General features: G+C 41.6%; 1 protein-coding gene across 1 annotated transcript in view; it reads left to right on the forward strand.

Annotated features, from left to right (window-relative positions):
- LOC120540499 (echinoderm microtubule-associated protein-like 4) overlaps positions 1 to 23,699 on the forward strand; it is an 85,239-nt gene extending 61,540 nt beyond the window's left edge. Inside the window, exons 13-15 of the mRNA XM_039771339.1 lie at positions 2,079 to 2,269; positions 16,121 to 16,904; positions 23,398 to 23,699. Of these exons, the coding sequence (XP_039627273.1) occupies positions 2,079 to 2,269; positions 16,121 to 16,904; positions 23,398 to 23,699 (1,277 nt within the window). The remainder of the gene's footprint in view (positions 1 to 2,078; positions 2,270 to 16,120; positions 16,905 to 23,397) is intronic.
- Positions 23,700 to 27,204: the final 3,505 nt, after the last annotated feature.

The raw sequence follows: 27,204 nt of genomic DNA on the forward strand, positions 1-27,204 counted from the left end.
GCGATAGACAAAAATCCGCAAAGTAGAAACCATATGGTTGTATAGCTATTTTTATATATTTTAAGCCCTTAGAAACTCTCCCACACTGTTAACATTATTAGAGCCCTCTAGACATGAAATAACACCCTCTAGTCAAAAGTTTAAACTGTGCTCCGTGACAAGACAGAGATGACAGTTCTTTCTCACAATTAAAAGAATGCAAATAGATCTTCTCTTCAGGAGCAGAGAATTTCAGAGAGAGAGAGCGCTCGCAAAGAAAAGCAAACAATCAAAAAATCAATACGTGTGCTTTTGTGCTTTTAAATATGCCGAAAGCACCGCGATAAAGCGGCATTTCTTAGAGGTGCGTCCGTATCCACTAGGCAAACAGCTTCTGTGCAAACAGCACCTCTGCTCACAGCTCCTCCGTCAGGCGCAGAGAATGTCAGAGAGGGTGAGATAAAGGCAGAGAGAGACAAGCAAACAATCAAGCTCCGTGCGGGATGCATATCTTATAGCATTGAGGAGTTTTAGTTAATATGTAATACATGCTCTGATTGGGTAGCTTCTAAGCCATCCGCCAATAGCGTCCCTTGTATGAAATCAACAGGGCAAACAAACTGAGGAAGCACGTACCATAAATTAAAAGACCCATTGTCTGCAGAAATCCGAACAAGCGAAAAATCCGTGATATATATTTAGATGTGCTTACATTTAAAATCCGCGAAAGAGTGAAGCCGCAAAAGGCGAAGCGCGATATAGCGAGGGATTACTGTATTGACTTCTAAAATAAACATTATTATATATGCTTTAAACTAGTAATTCATATTGAATGAAACTTTCGCGATTTTGTCGGCGCGATTTTAACAGCGCATTTTAATCGGCGATATTTTGTCAGCGCGCGCATATGTCTATCACGCACATGTCGGGTCACAGTAATTGTATTTATGATTAAGTTAGTTTATTCAAATACTTTTGAGGCCCTGAAAATGGGGGGACCGTGTATAAAAATGGCTGTCATTCCTAAATTGATCACACAATATTTACATCCTGAATTAAAACTGAAAGTCAACACTTCAATCACATAATGATTGATTATTTTCAAATCCATTGTGGTGACGTACAGAACCAAAATTATGAAAAGCATGTCCCTGTCCAAATACGTATGTATGGGCCTAACTGTATGTGATTATTCTTCCGCATCCAAGATGGGATTCAGATTTGCCAGAACTGCAGGATTCTCAGATGGAAACAGCAACCATGTGGTCCATGTTGCACTAATGGTAAAATTAAACTTTCTTGATTAATAAGCCATTTAAGTCAAATGCTGATTATTCTTCAATAGTTTTGAAGTCATAATAGATGGGTTACTCGGCTAAGTAATTAATTATTAAAAAAAACATTTCTCAAAACCTAAGAAAAAAAAATGTTTTGAGGTAAGGTTTTTCTACTCACTAATCCTGGTGACGTGTTGCATGTTGATTAACACACAAGCGAGAATGTTCCTGTACTCTACGCATGACAATACTGACCCTCCAAACCCACAGACAATGTAATAAAAACAAAAGAAACAGGCAGGCTGATATGCTCAGTGCTCATTCAGGGATTCACTTTGCCTTTTTTAAATTGCTGAATGACTTCTGGGAGGCAACGTAATCCCGCATGGCGTCTTTAGTCTTTAATATGGTAATAGAAGGCAGAGAGCGATCACCTTTCTGATGCTGTACAACACAGGAGGCTCGGGTTTCTGGGATTGTTTTGCAAGTGTATTGCACGTCGTACATTATTTAGATTATTGTTCGCAGTAACTCTTAATTGCACATACATAAAACATTTCCTTTCAAACTGTGTAATGACGAACCCATTATGAAGTAATGCTTTAGCGTTCTGCTTGTGTGCTTTTCGTTATTTCCTGTACTGTTTGAAAGAACAATCCAGGTGAAGAATATATCTATATTTTCAAATTTGCATCCATGATCGTATTAAAAATTGCAAACATAATTGGACATTTCCTGCCATTACGAGAGCTGCATGTACTGCAGTGTGCTACATTATCTCTCTGTATCTGTATTGTCTCTTTTGTATTTCTTTCACATTAGGTGACTCCAATGGAAATGTGTACGTGTGGCCAAGTGGAAGCAACACAATCTCCCATTTCATCCGGCAGGCGCACGAGGGGCCCATTCTCTCTCTGTGCCTCCATCAAAACATGCTTTTAACGACGGCCAGAGATGACAACGTTCTTGTCTGGCACTGGGGCAAGACATTTGAATGCTTCCGGCTTCTTAAGGTAAACTGTTAAAAAGTTTTGGCTCAACTTATCTGATCCACCAAAAAAAAAATTCTGTTAACACTTTGGTGCAACAGCTTAGAAAACTGGGAATGTGCCTTCAGTCAAATGAAGAGTTTTTCTCCAGTAGGGAGCAACAAGCTCTAAGAATGGCGCAGGTCCCCTAATGGGAAATGCACTGTGGAAAGATCGTTCTGCTTACAGTAGCACCTCACAGGTGACAATTTCACATCACAAATAATAAGTTTCTACTTTATATGTTTGTGCCTGGCGGTTATTTGGATGAGAGACCATCTCGGGAACGCTGGGGTTGCTGCTGGGCAGTGGGTGCTTAACTCGTCATCTGTGTGTGGATACCAGTGCCCCAGTGTAGTGACAGGAACACTGTAAGATTTGGCGTCATCCATCAGATAAGACGTAAAACTGAGGTGATCATCAAAAAGAGTAGGGCGTACCCTGCTATCCTAACTAAACTGCCCACCTCACCTTGGGTATTCCGGCCCCCTAATCATTCCCTGTCTCCAATTGGCTAACTGTGTCTTTCACCCCTTCACCACCTAACAGCTAATGTGTGGTGAGAGTATTGGCCCAACAATGGCTGCCATCACATCATCCAAGTGGATGCTACACATTGGTGGTGGTTGAAGTGGCTCCCCCACCATCAATGTACTTTGAATATCTAGAAAATCATCTGTTGTTTCTAACCTGCTTAGTTCTGAAAAGGGTCACAGGGGATACTTGAGCCAATCCCACTAGCACAGGTCGCAAGGCAGGAACAAACCCTGGACAGGGTGCCAGTTCATCCCATGGCGATCACACACGCACACACCCAATTCAACTGTATAAATGTAACTAAAGGATCACTCCACATATAGTCCATGTCAGGCTCTGCTCTGTCAGGACGCCCCCACTTGAAATTCAGCAGAATGAATGCGGCTGCGGCAGATGCCACTCTTTCTGTTGGCGTAGGTGCCCTAGCAGTTATCTAGTTTGGAGCATGGAGGTTTTACCGAAGGCCACAATTTAAAAGCTCCAGGTTTGAGTAGTAATCATACAGTGAGCTAGAAGTAAGTCTTGAACTTGCATCCGTATGGTTGCAGTCCAGTACCTCTTCATGTAAGCCATACCTCTCGTCTAGCAAACAGATTAATTAGAACATGTCAAGGATGGCACTACCCACATTTAAAGAGTGCAGTCTCTGAAGAAATGAGTCGACTCTGCCCTTCCTTATAAAGTTACACCATGCGGACATTTTTGAATGTTCTCACTTAGCTATGATCCAACTCCTCACTACAGGTACCAAAAAAAAGAGAGAGACAGACATATGTGTATGTTGTGTAAATTTTCTGCTGACAAGAAAAAATCATTTTGCCTTTTTGGCCATGCAGGTTTGCAATATAAATTCATACAAATTAGAACAAGATGTTTGAAAGTCACTTGCAATCCAGTAACATGTAAAAAATAGTTGAGAAGGGTCTTGTGGCAGACCTCCAGAACTATGTGACATCATCGCTACCTTGAGAGACGCTCCTAACTGCACAACACAGCCACTTGATAACGGTCATCACGCCTGAGTAAGCTAACCCACCCATAACCCTAACCTTAACTATAGTGTGAAGATGTTTTGTTATGTTGACAATGACCAGATGACTGGGTGCATCACACAACATCATTGGATCATTACTGGATGTGTACAATTAGATTGGTTCCCAAACAAAGAGGAGCTCTGAAGGTCTGCTGCTCAACTCTTTGAGAAAAGCTGAACAATTCTGAATATAATTGCAAGGCACAGAAAATTACAAAATGATTTGATCAGAAGAAATGCTGAGAAGCTAAAACAGTCCTGCCATCAAATCCAAATTAAAAAATAAATAAACTGAAGGGATAAAGTTTGCTTCTTTAAAGGTTTGAGCCATGAGTCTGCACTATGAAGATGGACTTTTCTTCTCATAGTCAAAGTAGATTTGTACTCTTTGGAGCTTCCAAGCTTCCTGCATTAACGACTCCAATCTTTAGCATCGGTTATGCCACTTCCACAAAAAGGAGAGTAATTAAAATATCACAGGTCGCACAATGAGTCCATTTTAAGAAGACAACATTTCTTTTATGATATTTAGTAAAAAGGCTTTTGACAGTTTCCATGGTAACTCAATGACCTTCTCGATCTGAAATTTGATTTTCCAAAGGGCAAAGGTGGCAGTGATTGATGGTTTGAAGCCTAGAATAGATGCCCCTAACTAATTTAGATGGCATTACAGTAGCAAAATATGGACGTGACAAAAAAAAAAAAAAAATCCCAAAGAGCAAACGTCATGCTGATCTCCCAGGGACGTCGGAGTTTGTAACAGCTTGGCCTCCAGCTATAAAACTCGCGCAAATGGTGTTGTGTAGTCGATCTGACAATGTTTAAATTTAATATACGACCCGTAAATCCTTGTGCATGTCAGTGATGAGCAATAAAATGAAAAGACCTATTCAGAAGCATTTGTTTTACACATTGTGTGTGTGTATGGATGTATGTATATGTGTGTATATAGTATATATATACAGTATATATATAATTATATATATATATACACACACAGTCATATGAAAAAGTTTGGGAACCCCTCTAAATTCTTTGGATTTTTGCTTATCATTGGCTGAGGTTTTAAAGTAGCAACTTCCTTTTAATATCTGACATGCCTTATGGAAACAGTAGTATTTCAGCAGTGACATTAAGCTTATTGGATTAACAGAAAATATGCAATATACATCATAACAAAATTAGACAGGTGCATAAATGTGGGCTCCCCAGCAGAGATATGACATCAATACTTAGTTGAGCCTCCTTTTGCTAATCTAACAGCCTCTAGACACCACCTATAGCCTTTGATGAGTGTCTGGATTCTGGATGGAGGTCTTGTTGTCCATTCTTCATACAAAATCTCTCCAGTTCAGTTCAATTTGATGGCTGCCGAGCATGGACAGCCTGCTTCAAATCATCCCATAGATTTTCGATGTTTGATATTCAAGTCAGGGGACTGTGACAGCCATTCCAGAACATTGTACTTCTCCCTCTGCATGAATGCCTTTGTGGATTTCCAGCTGTGTTTTAGGTCATTGTCTTGTTGGAATATCCAACCCCTGCGTAACTTCAACTTTGTGACTGATGTTTGAACATTATCCTGAAGAATTTGTTGATATTGGGTTGAATTCATCGGACCCTCGACTTTAACAAGGGCCCCAGTCCCTGAACTAGCCACACAGCCCCACAGCATGATGGGACCGCCACCAAATTTGACAGGAGGTAGCAGGTGTTTTTCTTGGAATGTGCTGTTCTTCTTCTGCTATGCAAAGCACTTTTTGTTTTGACCAAATAACTCCATTTTTGTCTCATCAGTCCAAAGCACTTTGTTCCAAAATGAATCTGGCTTGTCTAAATGGCATACAACAAGCGACTCTGTTTGTGACGCGAGTGCAGAAAGGGCTTCTTTCTCATTACCCTGCCATACAGATGTTCTTTGTGCAAATTGCGCTGAATAGTAGAACGATGTACAGATACACCATCTGCAGCGAGATGTTCTTGCAGGTCTTTGGAGGTGATCTGTGGGTTGTCTGTAACCATTCTCACAATCCTGCTCATATGCCGCTCCTGTATTTTTCTTGGCCTGCCAGACCTGCTGGGTTGGTTTAACAGCAACTGTGCCTGTGGCCTTCCATTTCCTGATTCCATTCCTTACAGTTGAAACTGACAGTTTAAACCTCTGAGATAGCTTTTGTAGCCTTCCCCTAAACCAGGAGGCTGAACAATCTTTGTTTTCAGATCTTTTGAGAGTTGCTTTGAGGATCCCATGCTGTCTGTCACTCTTCAGAGGAGAGTCAAAGGGAAGGAAGCACAACTTGCAATTGACCACCTTAAATATCTTGTACCACTCATGATTGGACACTCCTGTCTATGAAGTTCAAGGCTTAACACGCTCATCCAACCAATTTGGTGTTGCAAGTAATCAGCATTGAGCAGTGACAGGCATTCAAATCAGCAAAATGACAAGGGGACCCACATTTGTGCACAGCCAGTTTTTCACATTTGATTTAATTTCATACGACTAAATACTGCGTCACTAAAAATCTTTGTTCTGAAAACACCGCAGTACTCAGATGTTCCAAGGAAATGAAAGACATACCACTGTTATCTTTTGTGTTGAAAGGAGAGTCCATTATTATGCAGGCTGAGAGGGGTTCCCACACTTTTTCATAGGACTGTATATATAGGTGCATCTCATTAAATTAGAATATAATTGAAAAGTTAATTTATTTCAGTAATTCAATTCAAAAAGTGAATCTCGTATATTATGTAGATTCGTTACACACAGAGTGATATATTTCAAACATTTATTTCTTTTCATTTTGCTGATTATAGCTTACAGCCAATGAAAACCCAAAATTCAGCATCTCAGAAACTTAGAATATTGTGAAAAAGTTCAATATTGTTGACTCCAGGTGTCCCAGTCCAATCAGCTAATTAACCCAAAACACCTGCAAAAGTGTCCTGAGCCTTTAAATGGTCTCTCAGTCTGATCCAGTAGGCCACACAATCATGGGGAAGACTACCGACTTGACAGTTGTCCAGAAGACCTTCATTGACATCCTCTACTAGGAGTGGAAGCCACAAAAGGTCACTGCTAAAGAAGCTGGCTGTTCACAGAGTGCCGTATCCAAGCATATTAATGGAAAGTTGAGTGGAAGGAAAACACGTGACAGAAAAAGGTGCACAAGTAACAGGGATAACTGCAGCCTCGAGAGGATTGTGTAGCACAGCCCATTTAAGAATTTGGGGGATTCACAAGAAGTGGACAGCGGCTGGAGTCAGTGCTTCAAGAGCCACCACACAGACAACAACAACATTTATTTCTATAGCACATTTTCATACAAACAGTAGCTCAAAGTGCTTTACATATTATAGAATAGAAAAATGAAAGACACAATTATAAAACAAAATAAATCAACATTAATTAACATCGAATAAGAGTAAGGTTCAATGGCCAGGGGACAGAAAAAACAAAAACTCCAGACGGCTGTAGAAAAAATAAAATCTGTAGGGATTCCAGACCATGAGACCACCCAGTCCCTCTGGGCATTCTACCTAACATAAATGAAACAGTCCTCTTTGGATTTAGGGTTCTCACGGAAGGGCTTGATGATGATGATGGTCACGTAGACTTCTGCCTTTTAATCCGTCCATCATTGTTGGAGCATCATGAAGCTTTGAGTAGGTGGTGGTGGCGCAGAAACCGGAAAAAGAAACAAAAAAGAGAGTAGGGGTCAGTACCGATTTTAGAGCCACCATGAATAGTTATTTTGAGGAGATTGAACATACAGAGTATCGGGATTAAGTTAAATTACGATTAAAATGAAGTTATTAGAAGGCCATGTTACAGTAATGTGTTTTCAGCAGTGTTTTAAAGTGCTCCACTGTATCAGCCTGTGAATTCCTATTGGCAGGCTATTCCAGATTTTAGGTGCATAGCAGCAGAAGGCCGCCTCACCACTTCTTTTAAGTTTTGTTCTTGGAATTCTAAGGAGACACTCATTTGAGGATCTGAGATTACGATTTGGAATATAAGGTGTCAGACATTCCGATATATAAGATGGGGCGAGATTATTTAAGGCTTTATAAACCATAAGCAGAATTTTAAAGTCAATTCTGAATGACACAGGTAACCAGTGTAGTGACATTAAAACTGGAGAAATGTGTTCTGATTTTCTTTTCCTAGTTAGGATTCTAGCAGCTCCATTCTGCACTAGTTGCAAACGATTTATATGTTTTTTGGGTAGTCCTGAGAGGAGTGCATTACAGTAATCTAGTCGACTGAAAACAAACGCGTAAACTAATTTCTCAGCATCTTTCAGTGATATAAGAGGTCTAACTTTACTTATGTTTCTTAAGTGAAAAATGCTGTCCTAGTGATCTGATTAATATGCGATTTAAAATTCAGATTACAGTCAACAATCACCCTAAGCTTTTTACCTCCGTCTTGACTTTTAATCCTAATGTATCCAGTTTATTTCTAATAGCCTCATTGTATCCATTATTGCTGATCACTAAGATTTCAGTTTTCTCTTTATTTAACTTGAGAAAGTTACTATTCATCCATTCTGAGATACAAGTCAGACATTGTGTTAGTGAATCGAGAGAGTCGGGATCATCAGGTGCTATTGATAAGTACAGCTGTGTGTCATCAGCATAGCAGTGGTAGCTCACGTTGTGCCTCAAGATAATCTGACATAACGGAAGCATGTAGATTGAGAAGAGCAGCGGACCCAGGATAGAGCCTTGTGGAACACCATATCGGATATCATGTGTCTTCGAGTTGTAATTCCCACAACTAACAAAGAATTTTCTCCCTGTCAGGTAGGATTCAAACCAATTTAAGACCGTGCCAGAGAGGCCTACCCATTGACTAAGGCGATTTCTAAGAATGTTGTGATCAATGGTGTCAAATGCAGCACTCAGATCTAAGAGGATGAGAACAGATAAATGGCCTCTGTCTGCATTAACCTGCAAGTCATTTACTACTTTAACGGGTGCAATTTCTGTGCTGTGATTTGTTCTAAAACCTGACTGAAAAGTATCAAGAATAGCATGTTTATTTAGGTGGTCATTTAACTGCATAATGGCTGCCTTCTCCAGAACTTTACTTAAGAAAGGCAGGTTAGAGATGGGTCTAATTTTTTCTTTTCAGACGTATTCGGGACATGGGCAACAATGAAAATGGACTGGACTGTTGCTCAGTGGCCCAAAGTCATCTTTTCAGATGAAAATACATTTTGCATTTCATTTGAAGATCAAGATCCTAGAGTCTGCAGGAAGAGTGGAGAGGCACAGAATCCCAAGATGCTTGAGGTCCAGTGTGAAGTTTCCACAGTCAGTGACGATTTAGGGAGCCATGTCATCTGCAGGCATTGGTCCACTGTGTTTTATCAAGTCCAAAGTCAGCGCAGCCGTCTACCAGAAAATTTTGGATCACTTCATGCTTCCCTCTGCTAACAAGTTTCATGATGATGCTGATTTCATTTTCCAGCAGGACTTGGCACCTGCCCACACTGCCAAAAATACCAATACCTGTTTTAATGACCATGGTATCTCTGTCCTTGATTGGCCAGCACACTTGCCTGACCTAAGAGACACCAGACCCAACAACACAGAGGAGCTGAAGGCCGCTATCAAGGCATTCTGGGCTTCCATAACACCTCAGCAGTGCCACAGGCTGACCGCTGCCATGCCACGCTGCACTGATGCAGTAATTCATGCAAAAGGAGCCCCAACCAAGTATTGGTATTGAGTGTGTACATGGACATACTTTTCAGTAGGACAACATTTCTGTATTAAAATCTTTTTTTTATTGGTCTTATATAATATTAAAATTTTCTGAGATACTGAATTTTGAGTTTTCATTACCTGTAAGCCATAATCAGTAAAATGAAAAGAAATTAACGCTTGAAATGTATCACTCTGTGTGTAATGAATCTATATAAAACTAGGGGGCTTTGCCCCCTGCTCGCTTCGCTCACCAACCCCCAACCCACCACCACCTGCGCTATGCACCGTTGTGAAGAAGGGGGCTGAACGCACCCCAAGGAGATGCGGCTGCTCCTTCGAAACCCCCTCTTAAACAGTGAAACAACGGGAAACAAATTTTTTTATTTAACCTCTTTGCTCGATCAGCTGCTGCTGTCGTGCCGTGTGATCTGCATCTTGCATGGTGTTTCAAACGTTTAAAAGCCTGTACAGCAGCTGTCCTGTTGTCTCACTGCCTTGTCTCTCTTCTCCCCCAGACATCCTCAAACACTATTCGATCTCATTTTGCTGTTCCGTTATTTCACCGAGCGATATTCTCCATTTGTTTGCGTTAATGCAATCTTTACTATCATTTCTTTGAGACTTTTGAATTTTCCTACTTCCATTATCTCTAACCTGCTCTGCATGTGTATCGCGCCAAAGTTTTTGAATTCTTTACGACCTTCTACTTTGTCTTTTTCCGGCCCTGGGCGTGGTCAAATCTCTTGGCACAAAGTCTTTGCGGGACGGTCTGATTATTACTTTCCTTATTTTCAGAATTCGCACATAGATTATTTTTGTTCTTTTTTGCTTTCTTTTCTCTCCAATGCTTATGGGTCTCTTCTCGACACGCTGCACTTTCTTCTTCGCTTGGTCGTTGACATGTCATCTAGAACGTATAAAATTTTTAAGAGCTAAGTGCACAGGAAGTGTGTCTGCCAAAAGCATTCTAACAACTGAGAGGTTAGATGACCGTGGTCTTGTTTGAAAATGGTTGTAGTAGGGCGTGACTTGCGAAAGTCACCGTCTCACGGGACTTGCTTTCAAAGGTTGTAAGTATGACGTGACTTGACCGTCTCACGGGACGTGAAAGTGTCTCTCTTCAAAAGATCACGCCACATTGCCGAAAAAAAGCCTTGTCTTGTCCCAAGATTTTTTTTTTATAATAGAGTAATAGAGAGATAATGAGTTTCACCTTTTGAATTGAATTACTGAAGCAAAGTAACTTTTCGATGATATTCTGTGTATAAATGTATTATTACTTACAAAAGTTTAGCAGGTTTCATTTCGAAATTCTGAATACTACTTACATACATATATACGGCCATAGCCTGCAGCTCGGTCGCCGTGTCAGGCGGAGTTGCGTCCCCCATCACCACGCCTCCCACGTAGTTGACTGCCTGCCCATATAAGGCCATCCATCAGCAGCACTACAAGCTGTGAGGAAACAGTAAAAAGGAGGCGTGTCAGACATCGTGGTACATTTTCTGATGCAGCTAGACGGAAACAACTTCGTCACACTGTCGCTAAATACTCGCAGGCAAATCCACAACTTCATAGAGACGCTGCCGAAAACGAGACAATGCATGATAGCAGGAAAGAAAGAAAGCAAGGTAAAGAAATGGTGATGGGGGACACAACTCCGCCTCACATGACCGTTACGCGTAGAATTTCGAAATGAAACCTGCTTAACTTTTTTTTGGGAGAATTAGTGATGAATCAGTCAGTCAGTCAGGGCTTTGCCTTTTATTAGTATATACAGTATATATATATATATATATATATATGTGTGTATGTATGTATGTGTGTATATATATATATATATATATATATATATATATATATATATATATATATATATACACACATACATACACACACACACACGAGTCGGAGACCGCGTAAGGATCTTGACACACCTGGGAAGACATTCACCGGCAGGGAATGGCGGGTACTAACTTTCTCCCTATGCTTCTTTACAGGAAAAAAGACACTCCGCCACCATAAGCCAGTTTTGCCCTCACTATGTCTACTTCCGCCCTTCCTCCGCCATCTTCCCCGATGTCAGCGATCCCATCCTCCCATTCCTCCACTTCCGGCTCCTCCTCTTTAAAATGGCCGCCGACGCCATGCTTGGGGTCGCGCTTATGAACTGTTTATTGGTTTATGACTCAGACCATATTTTTTTCATTTATTGTGGATTCTAGACAATATACGGGGCCGGAAAACCCCAAACCTTTGTGCTGTCTCCTCCTCAGTCTGTTACAACACACATACATATATATATATATATATATATATATATATATATATATATACACACATATATATATATATACACACACATATATATATATATACACACACATATATATATATATATATATATATATATATATATATATATATATATATATACATACAGTGATCCTTGCTATATTGCGCTGACTTTGGCTTCACTCCATCGCGGATTTTAAATGTAAGCACATCTAAATATATATCACGGATTTTTCGCTGGTTCGCAGATTTCTGCGGACAATGGGTCTTTTAATTTATGGTACATGCTTCCTCAGTTTGTTTGCCCAGTTGATTTCATACAAGGGACGCTATTGGCAGATGGCTTAGTAGCCACCCAATCAGAGCATGTTTTACGTATTAACTAAAACTCCTCAATGATATACGATGTGCTTCCCGAGCGGTGCTTGATTGTTTGCTTTTCTCCGTTTCTCTCACTCTCTCTGACATTCTCTGCTCCTGACCGAGGGGCTGTTTGCCTAGAAGATATGGACGCTCCTCTAAAAAATGCTGAAAGACTACCTTCACATTGCTCCCTTCTTTGCGGCTGCTTTATCCGGTGCGCATACTTAAAAGCCCAACAGCACGTATTGATTTTTTGATTGTTTGCTTTTCTCTCTCTCTCTGACATTCTCTGCTCCTGACGCTCGCACTCCTTTGAAGAGAAGATATGTTTGCATTCTTTTAATTGTGAGAAAGAACTGTCATCTCTGTCTTGTCATGGAGCACAGTTTAAACTTTTGAATAGAGGGTGTTATTTCATGTCTAGAGGGCTCTAATAATGTTAACAGTGTGGGAGAGTTTATAAGGGCTTAAAATATAAAAAAACAACTATACAAACATATGGTTTCTACTTCGCGGATTTTCATCTATCGCGGGGGGGTCTGGAACACAACCCCCGCGATCGAGGAGGGATTACTATATATATATATATATAAATAAAATGATGAGGTGGGGTTCGCAGGGTGTTGGTCATAAGAGTCTGATTTATATTTGCATGTTCTTCTTTTCATGTCTGAATGTCTATTAACTGCGTTTTCATTGGATAGCCACATCTCAGCCAGCTCTCTGGCACTTTTAATATTAGCCTTGAATTTTAATTGCCCCGAGTCCCATTCAAATGTGTGCCCGGTGGAACTTGTATGTGTGTAAATCAGAGACCGTGGGTCCTTCCTTCTGAACACATTGTGATGTCCCTGTATACGTGTGCCGGGTGTTTTTGACGTTTGTCCCACGTAAACAGCTGGACATGAACCACATGGTACGCTCTAAACTTTGTTCTGCGTCTCTGATGCCGAGTTCCTACTTTCAGTATTTAAGAGGTCTGTGCACAGAGTGTTTGTAGGTTTGTGCACTATTTTGATGCCTGATCTAGACAGGATACATGCTGTACCTTCTGAGACCCCATGATGGTAACGAAGTGTGTGGCAGGTGGGATGGAGGGGGTCAAGTTGGAGTCGATTATTTTCTGGGGTTTCTGCCATCTGCTTTCTAAGCATCGTCGGATGAATGTCTTTGGGTAGCCGTTTGATGTGAACAGTTGGTAAAGACGGCACCTTTCATTCTTTTTAGTCTCCTTGGTATTTCAATGGGTGTGAACTCTTCTGAACAGAGTCTTAACACAGCTCCACTTATGAGATGACTGGTGTTAATATTTTGTCTGCATAACATCCTTACGCCTGTAACCAGGGTGGCGTTGTTACCTCTTTCAATAGATATATCCTGGAAATGGATATGTTACAGTTATATTATATACTGTATATACAAAATTATTCACCCCCTTTCATTTTTCAACATTTTGTTATGTTGCAGCCTTGTGCTAAAATCATTCAAATTCATTTCTTCACTCATCAAACAACATTCAATACTCCAGAATGGCAAAGCAGGCATTTATAACTTTGCAAAGTCATTAATAATAAAAAAAAAATGGACATATCGTTCAGCACTTCGTCAATTCCCCTTTTGCAGAGGTTACAGCCTGGGGTCTTCTTGGGTCTAACACGACAAGGAGCAATTAAAAACCAAGACTACAGCTGTTTAAAACTAAAATTAGCAAAAAGGGTTCAAAATCATAACGAGCGAGACCTCTAAAGTGAAGCAGAAGTGTTACTTGAGCAATAAGTGTCTCTTATTAAGCAATTGGGTTGGAACAAAACCCTCCAGGACTGAATCTGCCCACCCCTGTGAGTTGTGGACACCAACATTTTGTAAATGTTCAGGCAAAACAAGCTTATTCAGTTTGTTTGGGTTGAAATAAGCGATGAGAAGAAATGTTAGGAAACAGGAGGAGCTCTCGGCCATTTTCACTTTGTAAAAGTAGCTCTCAGGGGGGAAAAAAGCTTGGAGACCCCCGCTCTAACACATGCTAGTACTCGTGAACTACTAGCTTGGCCTTGGGAGGTCCAGAGGTTTTGCATGTTTTTTAGTTGTTCATTTAAAAAATAAATCATGACAGGTATTTCTGAGCTAGATACTAGCTTAATGAATAAAGTGACCTCTGACTAGGAAATTGTCGCGATTGAAATCTAGCAGCCACTGTTTCTGCTCAAGCACTTGGATTATTCCAATAGAGTGTAATTGCAGATCACAGTACCTATGAGGGCAGTCGTGTAATGCCCCAACATCACGTAACACCCATCTCAATAGACTATGATTAACATTAGGGCCACATTACACTATGGTTAACATTAGGGTTGTAGAAGGGTTATCTGAGTCAAAGGGTGTTTTGTGACTCACACGGTGGACATTACCTGACCTCCGTCATGAGTATTTCCAGCATAGACATAGAATCACTAGACGCCGCATGACCAGCAGAATCGTACGTCAAGGTCGCCGCCATATTGCGAGTGGCACTGCTGTGAAGTGAAGTAATGAATAACGTGCTGCTGGGGATTGTACAAACCGATGTACGCTCCAAACCAGATCCGGGGGATTACATCTCATAGGTAAGGCTGAACAATTGTTTTGGTTATATTTGGCCATTAGAAAATCCCGTTTTATAATCTTAGCACTCAAGGTCACCTTACAATACAATTAAACAACATTAGTAAAATTTAAACAAAAGAATGATCAATCAAACAGCAATAATTAGCAAACAAACAAAGATAACTGTCAGTAACAGAGCAAAATTCACAATTGTGGATTTTGCCAGTTTGAAAAGATAAGTTTTGAGGGCAGTTTTAAAATGTGATATTGAATCGAGCCGACGAATATGAGAGGGAAGAGAATTCCCGAGTTGAGGAGCACCAGGAGAGTTACTCGAGCTCCCATAGCACCGAGTCTGACGTGCGGTACAGAAAGTCGAGCTGCAGAGGAGGATCTGAGTGAGCGAGAGGAGTGCCAGTCTGGAGGAGATCAGTGAGGTTGTGGAGAGCTTTAAATGTTCACAGCGGTGTTTAGTATCGTATTCAGTAGTGAACAGGGAGCCAGTGAAGTTGAGAGAGAATCGGTGTGACATGTGCAGTGGATTTAGAATGGCAGGTTATTATCCTGGCAGCAGAATTTTCAAGAAGTTGTAAGTGATGGATACGTTTTTGTGGGATGCCAGATAGAATAGCATTACAGTAATCTATACGTCAGATGACTTGGGCATTAACCAATACTTCAGTACTGTGTTGCGTAAGAACAGGACGAAGTCTAGAAATGTTTCGGACATGGAAGAAGGCAGTCCGAGAAATGTTACTTATTTGGGAGGAATTATTTAATAATTATTATTTAATAATTGTCATTATTAGTGTATAAATTGATATAAATAATTGCATGTAAACGATTCTCCAAAGTCTGTTGTATGTAAACGATACTGTTTTAAACGTTATTGTTTGTTCATCAGAACACCCGGTTTCCACGTCTACCTCTATTAGTTTAAATGGCACTTTTGCCACTCACAATATGGCGGACGCGCTGACGTATCGCGTCGACTGGGCAACAGAGTGAATGCGGCGTCTAAATAGCCTTTCTCGATTATTCAGAATCTCACTGTCATTTGAACAGCAGCTCCCCCCATTATTCTTTCATCATACGTATTCTTGGACTTTTCCCCTTTTTGTTATATTTGTTCAACTTCTTCAGAATCACATTTGCTTTGTGAGTCGACCCTCCCGTGTAAAACCTTTAAAAGCGATTGCTTTTCTAGCTCAACGACAGTCCCATTTGGTTTCACCTGAATGTGCGCGTTTGAAAATGCCACCTGCCGTTATGTTCTCAGTAACAAATCACTTTTTTTTGTGTGTGTACAGATTCCCGTTTCAGAAGGTGGCGTTTATCAGATCGCAGTTGCAGAGGACGCTCTCTACATGGCCACGGTCAACGGCTCCATACTCCAGGCGGATATCAGCAGTCTGAACTCTCACTCGGCTCCCATCGTGCTCTGCGACAAAGCCATCACGGTGGGCCACTCGGACTCAGTGCTGGCTCTAGCCGTGGATGCAAAGCCACATCCAGATTGTCGTCTGTTTGTTTCTGCAGGTTTTGATGGCGCACTTCACGTCTATAACGCACAAAGCAAGGAGTGCTTAGCAAGGCACTGTTTCAGAAAGTCTGTCATCTGTTGCGTGAGCGCAAGCCTCGCAGAGAGACTAATTGCTGTCATTTCTAAAGAGCGCGATCTCACCGTATTTCATGTTTCTGTCCAAGACACCCCCATTAGCCTGCAGAAAGCTGCAACTTTTAGAAAGATTGCGCCTTCCCCGCCGCTCTGCATGCAGTTTTCTCCCTGTGGAAAGAAACTCGCATTGGCCTGTGCCGACATGAGCATTTATGTGTTCCTTTTAACACGGTGTAATAACACCGAAGTGCATGTTGACGCTTTCCAGAGCCTCAAAGGGCACACCTCGAGAATTACTGGATTAGATTGGACTGCGGATGAAGGAAATCACGGCTTTCACATTTTAAGAAGCAGCTCTACTGATGGTGAGCACAAAATCTGGAACACCGATACCGGGGAGGAAGTGGAAAATGCCATGCTGTGGAAAGACGCCAACTGGGCTTCAGAAACGTCAACGACGGGCTTTACCAAGAAAGGTATGTAGATGTGCACTACGTCAGTCACGGTCAACAAATCACAAAATCATCATTTACACTTATATACTGTATATATATATATATATATATATATAGGTGGCTAAGTCAGTGTGATCAGGAGGGGGAGGTATTGGTTATAAAGTTTTATTTATTATGAACACGTTCTTCTTAAATTGGCATATGCTGGATTTATGTCCAAGTGTCTGTTGATGGCGTTCTCTTTTGATAGCCAAGATTCAGCCAGCTCTCTGGCACTTTGTTCATAATAAATACAACTTTACAACCAATACCCCCTTCCTGATCACACTGACTTAGCCAAATCCCCGAACGTAAAATCTTTTTGCTATATATTGCCTTTGATTTTTGCAAGTCTAAACATTATCCTATGATGAAGATCCTTGGCAGGGGTTGAAAGCTCAGGAATAAAAACTACTTTATGATATGTGATTCATTCTCTCCCTTTGTGGACCTCCAGCTGCAAATATGCAAACAGTATCACTGACCTTCTCTTCCATTCAATATATATATATATATATACACATACACACACACAATGTATATATAATACATTTACTTGAGGTTGAGGCATTTTCTTATGGTCACACAGTAATAATGAACAGCCATGTACCACAAATGAGCTCAGCTAAATTAAAAACTGACAAGAAGAACTAAGCAAATACTTCCTGTTCACCTAAAGAGAGTATGAGATTTGAAAAAGTATTGAGAACAGGCCATTCAGCCCAACAAAGCTTGCCAGTCCCATCCAATTATTTCTTCCATAAAACAAATCCGGTCGAGTTTTGAAAGTCCCTAACGTCTTACTGTCTACCACACTACTTGGTCTCTTATTACAAGTGCCTATTGTTCTTTGTCTAAAGAAAAACTTCCTAATGTTTGTGTGAAATTTACCCTTAACACAAGTTTCCAACTGTCCCCATGTTCTTGCTGGACTCATTTTGAAGTCCCAGTCTCAATCCACTGGGCTAATTCCCTTCATCATTTTAAACACTTCAGTCAGGTCACCTCTTAATCTTCTTTTGCTCAAACTGTAAAGGCTCAGCTCTTTTAGTTTTCCCTCATAACTCATCCCCTGTAGCCCTGAATCAGCTTTGTTGCTCTTCTCTGGACTTTCTCTTGTGCTGTTGTGTCCTTTCTGTTATATGACCATCAAAACTGCACACAGGACTCCAGATGAGGCCTCACCAGTGTGTTATAAAAGGTTGAGCAGAACCTCCTGTGACTTGTACTCCACACGTCAAGGCGCTATATAACCTGACATTCTGTTAGCCTCCTTAATGGTTTCTGAACACTGTCGGGAAGTCGATAGCTTAGAGTCCACTACGACTCCTAAATCCTTCAATTTCCAGACCTTCCATTGTGTATTCAAACCTGACATTTTTACTTCCTACATGTAATTCTTTACATTTACTGACATTAAACAATTAACAGGTTCAACTCCTCTTTTAATCTTCCCTTATAATTCATCCCCTGTAGCCCTGAATCAGCCTCATTGCTCTTCTCTGGACTTTCTCTTGTGCTGTTATGTCCTTTATATTAAATGAACATCAAAACTGCACTCAGGACTCCAGATGAGGCCTCACCAGTGTGTTATAAAACTTGAGCAGAACCTCCTGTGACTTGTACTCCACACATCAAGGCGCTATATAACCTGACATTCTGTTAGCCGTCTTAATGGCTTCTGAACACTGTCTGGAAGTCGATAGCTTAGAGTCCACCACGACTCCTAAATCCTTCTCTTAAGGTGGACTCTCGATTTTCTGACCGCCCATTGTGTATTCAAACCTCACATTTTGACTTCCTACTTGTAATTCTTTACATTTACTGACATTAAATTTCATTTGCCACAAATCTGCCCAAGCCTGTCTGCTATCCAAGTCCTTCTGTGATGATATGACGGATTCCAAATTATCTGCTAATCCACCTATCTTGGTATCATCTACAAACTTAACCAGCTTGTTACTTGTATTCCTATCTAAATCATTTATATATATATTAAAAATAGCAACAGCCCCTGCACTGCCCCCTGCTGGTCACCACTCTTAACATCGGCCAGTTCTGATGAGGTTCCTCACACCATCACCCTCTGGTGTCTGAGCCAATTCTCTACCCATCTAAAAACATCACCCTGAACTGCCACTTCTTTTAATTTGATGCCCACCCTCTCATGTGGCACCTTATCAAGATATATAAGATCATAATATCAAGACAGCATATTAATATTCATTTAAAATAAATCATACTGGAACAGCACTGAGCAATTACAATAGGAGGTAACCAACATAAAGCTCAGCAACAACAGTTAAATGTCAAAGAGCAAAATGAACAATTCACTGCCCACATTTAATAAAGATAAATGTATGCTTGTGAATATACAGTTGAAGTCTGAAGTTTCCAAATACTCTTTAAAGCTCGTTTTCTAACCCCTTCACAGATTTTATACTAAGAAGTTATTAATTTGCAAGGCAATTGTCATTTTTTCCAGAAATGTTCACAGAGAATTTCCCTTTTTATTCACTCGATCACAATTCCACTGGGTCACGAGCTTCCGTACACTTTTGTTAACTATGCCTTTATAATTCCCTGAAAATGATGTCAAGCCTTTAGGCCAGGGGTCCCCAACTCCAGTCCTGGAGGGTCCCACCGACTGCAGGTTTTTATTGTAACCCTTTTCTTAATTAGTGAGCGGTTTTTGCTACTAAACTTCCTTTGAACTCATTTTATTGTTTCCTTTTTCCTTAATTAGCAGCCAAGCATTCAGATACAAAATGAACCAAAACGTGACCAGCGTAACCTGACCAACATTGCCATTCATACGATATCTGAAAATAAAGAAAGGTGAAGGTCTCAGGAATGCCGATCTGCTCAGGTCCCCAAAACGTTTTAAACGGTGCTCTTAGAAAACAGAATATCAACAAGTTTTGGAAATGTCGCTTCTCTCGTTGTCCAATCGCAGACAAGCCACGGAATTAAAGAACGAGTTTAATTAATAAGAAGCGTCAGAGCCTAATTAAGCAACTGGTTGGAGTGAAATTGGTTGGAGTTTGCGGTCCTCACTTAGTTGGTCTTCTGTTGGCTCACTCGCTTCATGCTTCATTCTTGTTTGGGTGGCATTTAAGAAAAGAAAAAAAATGAAGCCATTCAGAGGAACAAATCTTAAAAAACAAGTCAATTAAAATGAATTGAAAAGAAGATCATTAAGAGCAAAAACAGGGCACTAATTAAGAGAAGGGTTAGAATGAAAACCTGCAGCACTCTGGGGCCCTCCAGGACCGGAGTTGGGGACCCCTGCTTTAGGCAATTTGAGCTTCTGAACGCCAATTAACCAAATTGGAGTCAACATGTGGATGTGCGTTAAGGCCTACCATCAAACTCACTGCCTTTCTGCTTAACAGAATGGGAAAATGAAAAGAAATCAGCCAGGACTAAACAAACAAAAGAAGTGGACCTCCACAAATCTGGTTCATCCTTGGAAACAGTTTCCAAACACCTGAAGGTTCCACATTCGTCTGTACAAACAGTAATACACAAGTATAAACACCATGGGATCACGCGACCGTCACAGCGCTCAGGAAGGAGGTGCATTGTGCATTCACTTTGACGCAAAAAGTGCAAATGAATCCCAAAACAACAGCAAAGGACCTTGTGGAGATGCTGGAGGACACAGGTAGACAAGTCTGTCTATCCACCGTAAAACAAGTCTGATATCATCATAACCTGAAAGGCTGCTCGGCAATGAAGAAGCCACTGTTCCAAAGCCCCTATAAAAAAAGCTGTAGTCTACAATGGCACATGGGGACAAAGATCTAACATCCTCTGGTCTGGTGAGTCCAAGATCAAACTGTTTGGCCATCGTTATGTTTGGAGGAAAAAAGTGTGAGACTTGCAAGCCAAAGAACACCATCTCAACCGTCAAGCATGGTGGTGGTGGCATCATGTTGTAGGGGGTCCTTTGCTGCAGGAGGGACTGGTGCACTTCACAAAATAGATGGCACGATGAGGAAGGAAAATGATGAAGATATACTGGAGCAACATCTCAAGTGCTCAACAAGAAAGTTGAAGCACAGTCGGAAATGGATCTTCCCAATGGACAAAGACCCCAGGCAGACCTCCAGAGTTGTGGCAGAAATGGCTTCAGGACAACAAGGTCAAGGTACTGGAGTGGCCACCACAAAACCCTGACCTCCATGTGCTTGAACTGAAGAAGTGTGTGTGTGAGCAAAGGAGGCCTGCAAACCTGTCCCAGTTACACCAGTCCTGTCTGGAGGAATGGGCCAAAATTCTAGCAACTTTAAGAAGTTAAACCATTTAAAGCCAATGCTACCAAATATTAACAAAGTGACCCTGATAGAGTCAATAAAATGTGAAATACTCCGGTCTGTGAACATTGCGGGACTTTTGCCCTGCACAAAAAGTGGATGTCTTTTAATGTTAGCTTATTGGTATAAAATTTGTGGAGGGTTATAAAGTGAGTTTTAAAGAATTCATCATCCTAAGTATATGGAAACGTCCAACTTCAACTGAAAGTTAAGGTCCACTGGAACAGACCATTGATTTAGTAAAATAAGTTGTGTGTTGAATAAAACCAGCAAACCTCTTATTTTAAAACGCTTTAAATGTCTTCCCTAATTTTAATTGTCTTTTTTCTCTTTCTTCATCATGTAAAGCATTTTGAGCTACATTGTTTGTATGAAAATGTGCTACAGAAATAAATGTTGTTCTGTTTTTATCAAATGTTGAGGTAGACTAGTAGACTAAATATCTGCTGCATGTGCACACAATATTACATTTCTACACAATACACACACATACAGTGCCTTCAGAAATGTGTAATACGGGGGTCCGACTGTGGACTGGTGCGGTCCGAACTCTAATCTGAGAGGTGGCTTTGCAGCCTTCCCCAGCATGGTGAGCAACCACAATTCTTTTTCCGAGGTGCTCTGCAGTGTCCTTTCTCCGTGACGTGATACACTGATACTACACAAGCAGGTCTGAGGGTGAAGCCCCTTCTCTTTTAATATAAACAGGGGGTCCATTCACACCTGACCATCGTCACATTGATTGACAACACCTGACTCGACTCTCCCCTTCAAATTAGGTTCACATACTTTTGCCATTCACAGATACGTAATACTGGGGGATTTTCCTCGGACTTGTTTAGCTGGGTTCTCCATATCTTCTTTTTGGACTTGTGTGAAAATCTGATGGTGTTTTAATATGGAAACTTCTGAAGGGTTCACTGACTTTCAAGCACAACTGTACATGCAGTCTCCACAAATGTTTTATTAAAGAAATATTGTTCATGGGCGGCACGGTGGCGCAGTGGGTAGCGCTGCTGCCTTGAAGTTCGCTTCCCAGGTTCTCCCCGTGTCTGCGTGGGTTTCCTCCCACAGTCCAAAGACATGCAGGTTAGGTGGATTGGCGATCCTAAATTGTCCCTAGTGTGTTCCTTTGGTGTGTGTGTGCCCTGCGGTGGGCTGGCGCACTACCCGGGGTTTGTTTCCTGCCTTGCGCCCTGTGTTGGCTGGGATTGGCTCCAGCAGACCCCCGTGACCCTGTAGTTAGGATATAGTGGGTTGGATAATGCATGGATGGATGGATGATATGTATGTACAGTTTGCATACATACATAAATTAAATTGAAAACGGTTTGTTTGCCTATCACGTAAAAATGTCTAAATTACTTTCTACTAAATTTTGCAAGTGAGTTGCCATTGGTCCTACTTACAATATGGGCTTTATGGCGTATCGGGTAGAGGGGCAACCCCAAAACCAGTGTCGACATTGGCAGCAATGGAAGCAGGAATGTCCTGGGGCTGATGGGAGGATACAGTTATCAGCTCGCACAAAGTTTTTTTTACCGGCCAAAGTGGGATCTCATCTAAGTCTGCAGGTACGACATTTTCTTCTCAAATAATTTGGATAACAATTTTATTGCATTGCTGGATTACCGCTTTTCTCCAAGAGTACCTCATTTTGGGTTGTATTTAGTAATGTTGAATTTCCAAAAGACATTGTCCCTAGTGTGTTCCTTTGGTGTGTGTGTGTGCCCTGCGGTGGGCTGGCGCCCTGCCTGGGGTTTGTTTCCTGCCTTGCGCCCTGTGTTGGCTGGGATTGGCTCCAGCAGACCCCCGTGACCCTGTAGTTAGGATATAGTGGGTTGGATAATGGATGGATGGAATATTGTTCATAGATTACTGTGGCTTCCAACTTGTGTCCAGTGCTGTCAGGACAGACTTTAGCCAAATAAACACCCCCAGGGGCTGGAGAACGTTAAGTTAAACTTGCATGGCAGACACTTACCCGACATTACGGTTCTGCTGCCTTCTGCACACTCCATGGCGCGCTGGACACTTTATCATCGTTTTTAAGAACAGTACATGCACATTTTTTAAAGCATCCCCGTTTTTAATCTAATTATTTTCTCCATCTGTCTGTAAGTTGACATCACTTACTTGCGTTTTTCTCCTTCCAGGCCTGCTACATTCGCTACCCAGACATGAAGTAGCTGTGGGGGTGGACGTCTCGTCATCTTCATCTTGCTTAGTTGTGGCCACATTGTCTGGAAAGCTTTTCCTATTTCGTCATCCTCTTCTTCACAGTAATGGAGAATTTGACACATACTGCTGTGGCACAAATGCGGCAGCGGTGAGATTTCTTCACGGTGGATCTCACCTCATAGTAATTGGGGGCAAGGACTGCGCAATCACCCAGTGGAAGATGGCAACTAAAGACTGCGATCTGGAGTACTCCTGTAATTACGCAAACATCCGCTAAGTGCATACGGTATTCCTTCTTTAACTTCAGTGGTGTTCATTTATAACTTTGCAAAGAAACATTTTATTTTTAAATCTGAATGGTGTGTGAAAATGCGAGGGACGTGCAAAAGGTTTCCGGACTTTTTTTTTTTTAACTCCGTTAAGAGTTTCAAAAACAAATTTCATCACTTTTCTACATGGTCACCTTCCTTTGCGATGCAATTTTCCCAGCATCGTACCAACTTTTTAATGCCATTAGCAAAAAATGTCTTTGGTTGAGCGCGCAGCCACTGACGCACCGCTGCTTTCACATCATCGTCACATGGAAATCATCTCTGCATCCGTCACACTAGTACGGCCATTCTTGAACATTTCAATCCACTCATAGGCGGCTCTACGAGAGAGAATTTTAATGAATATGTGCTCCCAACTGGTCCTCCTTGCAGGCCCGCCGCCAGAAATATTTGGGCCCCAGACAACTGGGTACGTGTGGGCCCCTCTGCCATTCCCCGGGTTCCCACATGCCAAAACCTTCAAATACGTATACAAAACGATCGAAATGTAGTTTATCCGACAGCGACAATGCTGCATTTATGAATACCACACTTGATGAGTTAAGCCTTCTCGCACATCAACGTTTGACTGCGAGAAGGAAAGCCAGTGCTAACGGAAGCTCGTAGCGGAATTGAAACAATACATTTAATGTGATTGGCCTATGTATTATCTAACGTGTAACGGTACAATTATACCAATGCAATGAATAGGAGTAACATCTGAACATGTTAATATATGCTAACGGTTAGGGTTATCTACATGGTGTACAATCAGTATGGTAACTTGCTGTATCAAACTTCAAAGTTTTCCAAAAATCCGGGTGATCCAGAATCTTTAGTGATACACACAAAACCAACGCACACTCGTCACTGCTTTAAAGGCAACAATAAACACCCAAGCGAATGAATTATCAAACTACGGAGACGGACTTCTGCTACACCATACACGTCATAGTGCACAACGATATCGCTGTTGTCTGAGACAGAACAGCGCCTGTGTGTGTGAAACGGAAGTATTCAATTACAGCGGCGAAGTCAATCCATTATCCACGTACCCCGTACAAGAAACATACGACTCAACGTCAAGCTCAAGGACGTCGGCGTCGGCTCACCTTTGTCTTTGACAAGCGTGCTTCACACGACACGAGCACGATATCTACTTGCGTGGAGCGTGCGGCTATTAAAACACTCACTTGTATTGTAAGCTAAATGATTTAACTTTTCTATTACATGTAACTTGAATAATTGTCCGAATATACAGTATATCACTTGAATAACTGTCCGAATATATATCTACGCGCACATCATCAGCATAAAAAAAAAAATCAAGCGTGAAGGGGTCCCGGACCAGAGTACCGTTTGTCCCCCCCCGGCGGCAGGCCTGCTCCCTGCTGGAGTTTGCATGTTCTCCCCGTGTCTACGTGGGTTTCCTCCCACAGTCCAAAGACATGCAGGTTAGGTGCATTGGCGATTCTAAATTGTCCCTAGTGTGTGCTTGGTATGTGCGTCCTGCGGTGGGCTGGCGCCCTGCCTGGGGTTTGTTTCCTGCCTTGCGCCCTGTGTTGGCTGGGATTAGATCCAGCAGACCGCCGTGACCCTGTAGTTAGGATATAGCGGGTTAGATAATGGATGCATGGATATGCTCCCAACACACCTTTCCTCTTTCCAAGTTTCGCAGCCATCTTCATTCACCACAAGATGACAACTCTTATGCTAAAGTGCAAGGGCAGCCAGCCAGAACTTGTCATATGACACACGACACTCTCAGACACGACCAATGACTACTCCTTCCTCCCTCCTGCCTTCACCGTTTCCAACGACAATACAAAAGTGCGGAAACTTTTTGAACGTCCCTCCCATGAACTCCACTAGAACAACATTTGAAGAGATGAATCCTAGATAAAGACGTCTTTCAACCAAAACAATTGCGAGTTGCAATGCAGGTAGCAACTCTTGTTAAAAATACCCCACTGATTTTGTCCCACGTCATGGGGGCCGACTCTGTGTGTGTGTGAGAGAGAGAGCTTAGAACCAAAGAGCGCTCAGCAGGAACTACAAGGCATACGATTTGCAGCTAATGAAGAAGAATAAGAATGCGGGAGTTTTGGACCTTGAAAAGAGCTTTTCCGTCTGAAATGACATGTTTTACATAACTCAACACGACAGGAAAAAACAAAAGCAGAGATTGTGGCTGATGTCGCCGTACCTGTAAACCCATCACATGGCCCACCAGGCAGCACGTTATTGGCTGTCAGAAGAGACTCTGGAAAGGTGAAACTGTGCTGGAAAGTCGCCACGCAGTCAGGTAATGCGATGGCCGCAGTGATTTCTAGTTGGGTAACTTGACATACTCGGGGTACGAGATCAGCACTGTGCTCAAGTCTCCACCTCCTAGAAGTCATGTAATTCATATATGACCCCCTCAGCGTGTCCCGCTAGAGTGATCGAGTAGGCCATACCAGTCACGTAATGACGTCACTCTGCTACGACTCCGCACTGTCGACCCATTTCACTCAGTTTTGTTCAACACCACAGTGCAGTACGTGAGGTATAAAAAAAAACTCCACATCTGGCTAAAACACAACTTAAGAAAAACAAATTTATAAACAGCTAAAAACAATTCACCAAAACAAAAGTATACAGTACACAAATGATCAAATAAAAAAAAAAAATATGATCAAAAATTACTCTTCAAAAGCAACAGACACAAGCGTAATTGCACTGAGCCGGGTATTCGTTCATCCATCAAATCAGTTGGCCAAATCTCTCTTGTGATTAGTGGCTTGTTGAATTTTGAAATTATTGTTTAACATATTATGCCGAGCCTTAATAATGGAGCTGCACTGATTCAAATTACTTGTGCCACCCCACAGTCCGATGCGTTCCTACTGAACCAAACACGTCGTATTTGTATTTTGCATGGATAGCAAACGATGAAAATAAATTCAAAAAACAAAGACCTCAGAAAGCCTTGGATTAAACAAAAAGCCAACTTTAGGGGGGAATGGCTAAAATGGTTACGCAGACTATGAAATCCGAAGAATAATTTAGAAAGACGCACAGGTTGATTTTTCATTGGGACCACCCTTAAAGATCCTACAGTATCTCACAAAAGAGAGTACACCCCTCATATTTTTGTAAATATATCTTTTTATGGAACAACACTGAAGATATGACACTAGAATCCTCTTCCATGATGACATCACGGAGCTGGTGGGTGTTAAAGACCTTTCGCTCCTCCACCTTCCGTTTGAGGATGCCCCACGGATGAATAGGGTTTAGGTCTGGAGACATGCTTGGCCAGTCCAGCACCTTTACCCTCAGTTTCTTTAGCAAGGCCGTGGCCGTCCTGGATGTGTGGTTGGGGTCGTTATCGTGTTGGAATACTGCCCTGTGGCCCAGTTTCCAAAGGAAGGGGATCGTGCTCCGTTTCAGTATGTCACAGTACATGTTGGCATTCATGGTTCCCTC

This window comes from Polypterus senegalus, chromosome 12, assembly GCF_016835505.1.
Source record: "Polypterus senegalus isolate Bchr_013 chromosome 12, ASM1683550v1, whole genome shotgun sequence".
Lineage (NCBI taxonomy): Eukaryota > Metazoa > Chordata > Cladistia > Polypteriformes > Polypteridae > Polypterus > Polypterus senegalus.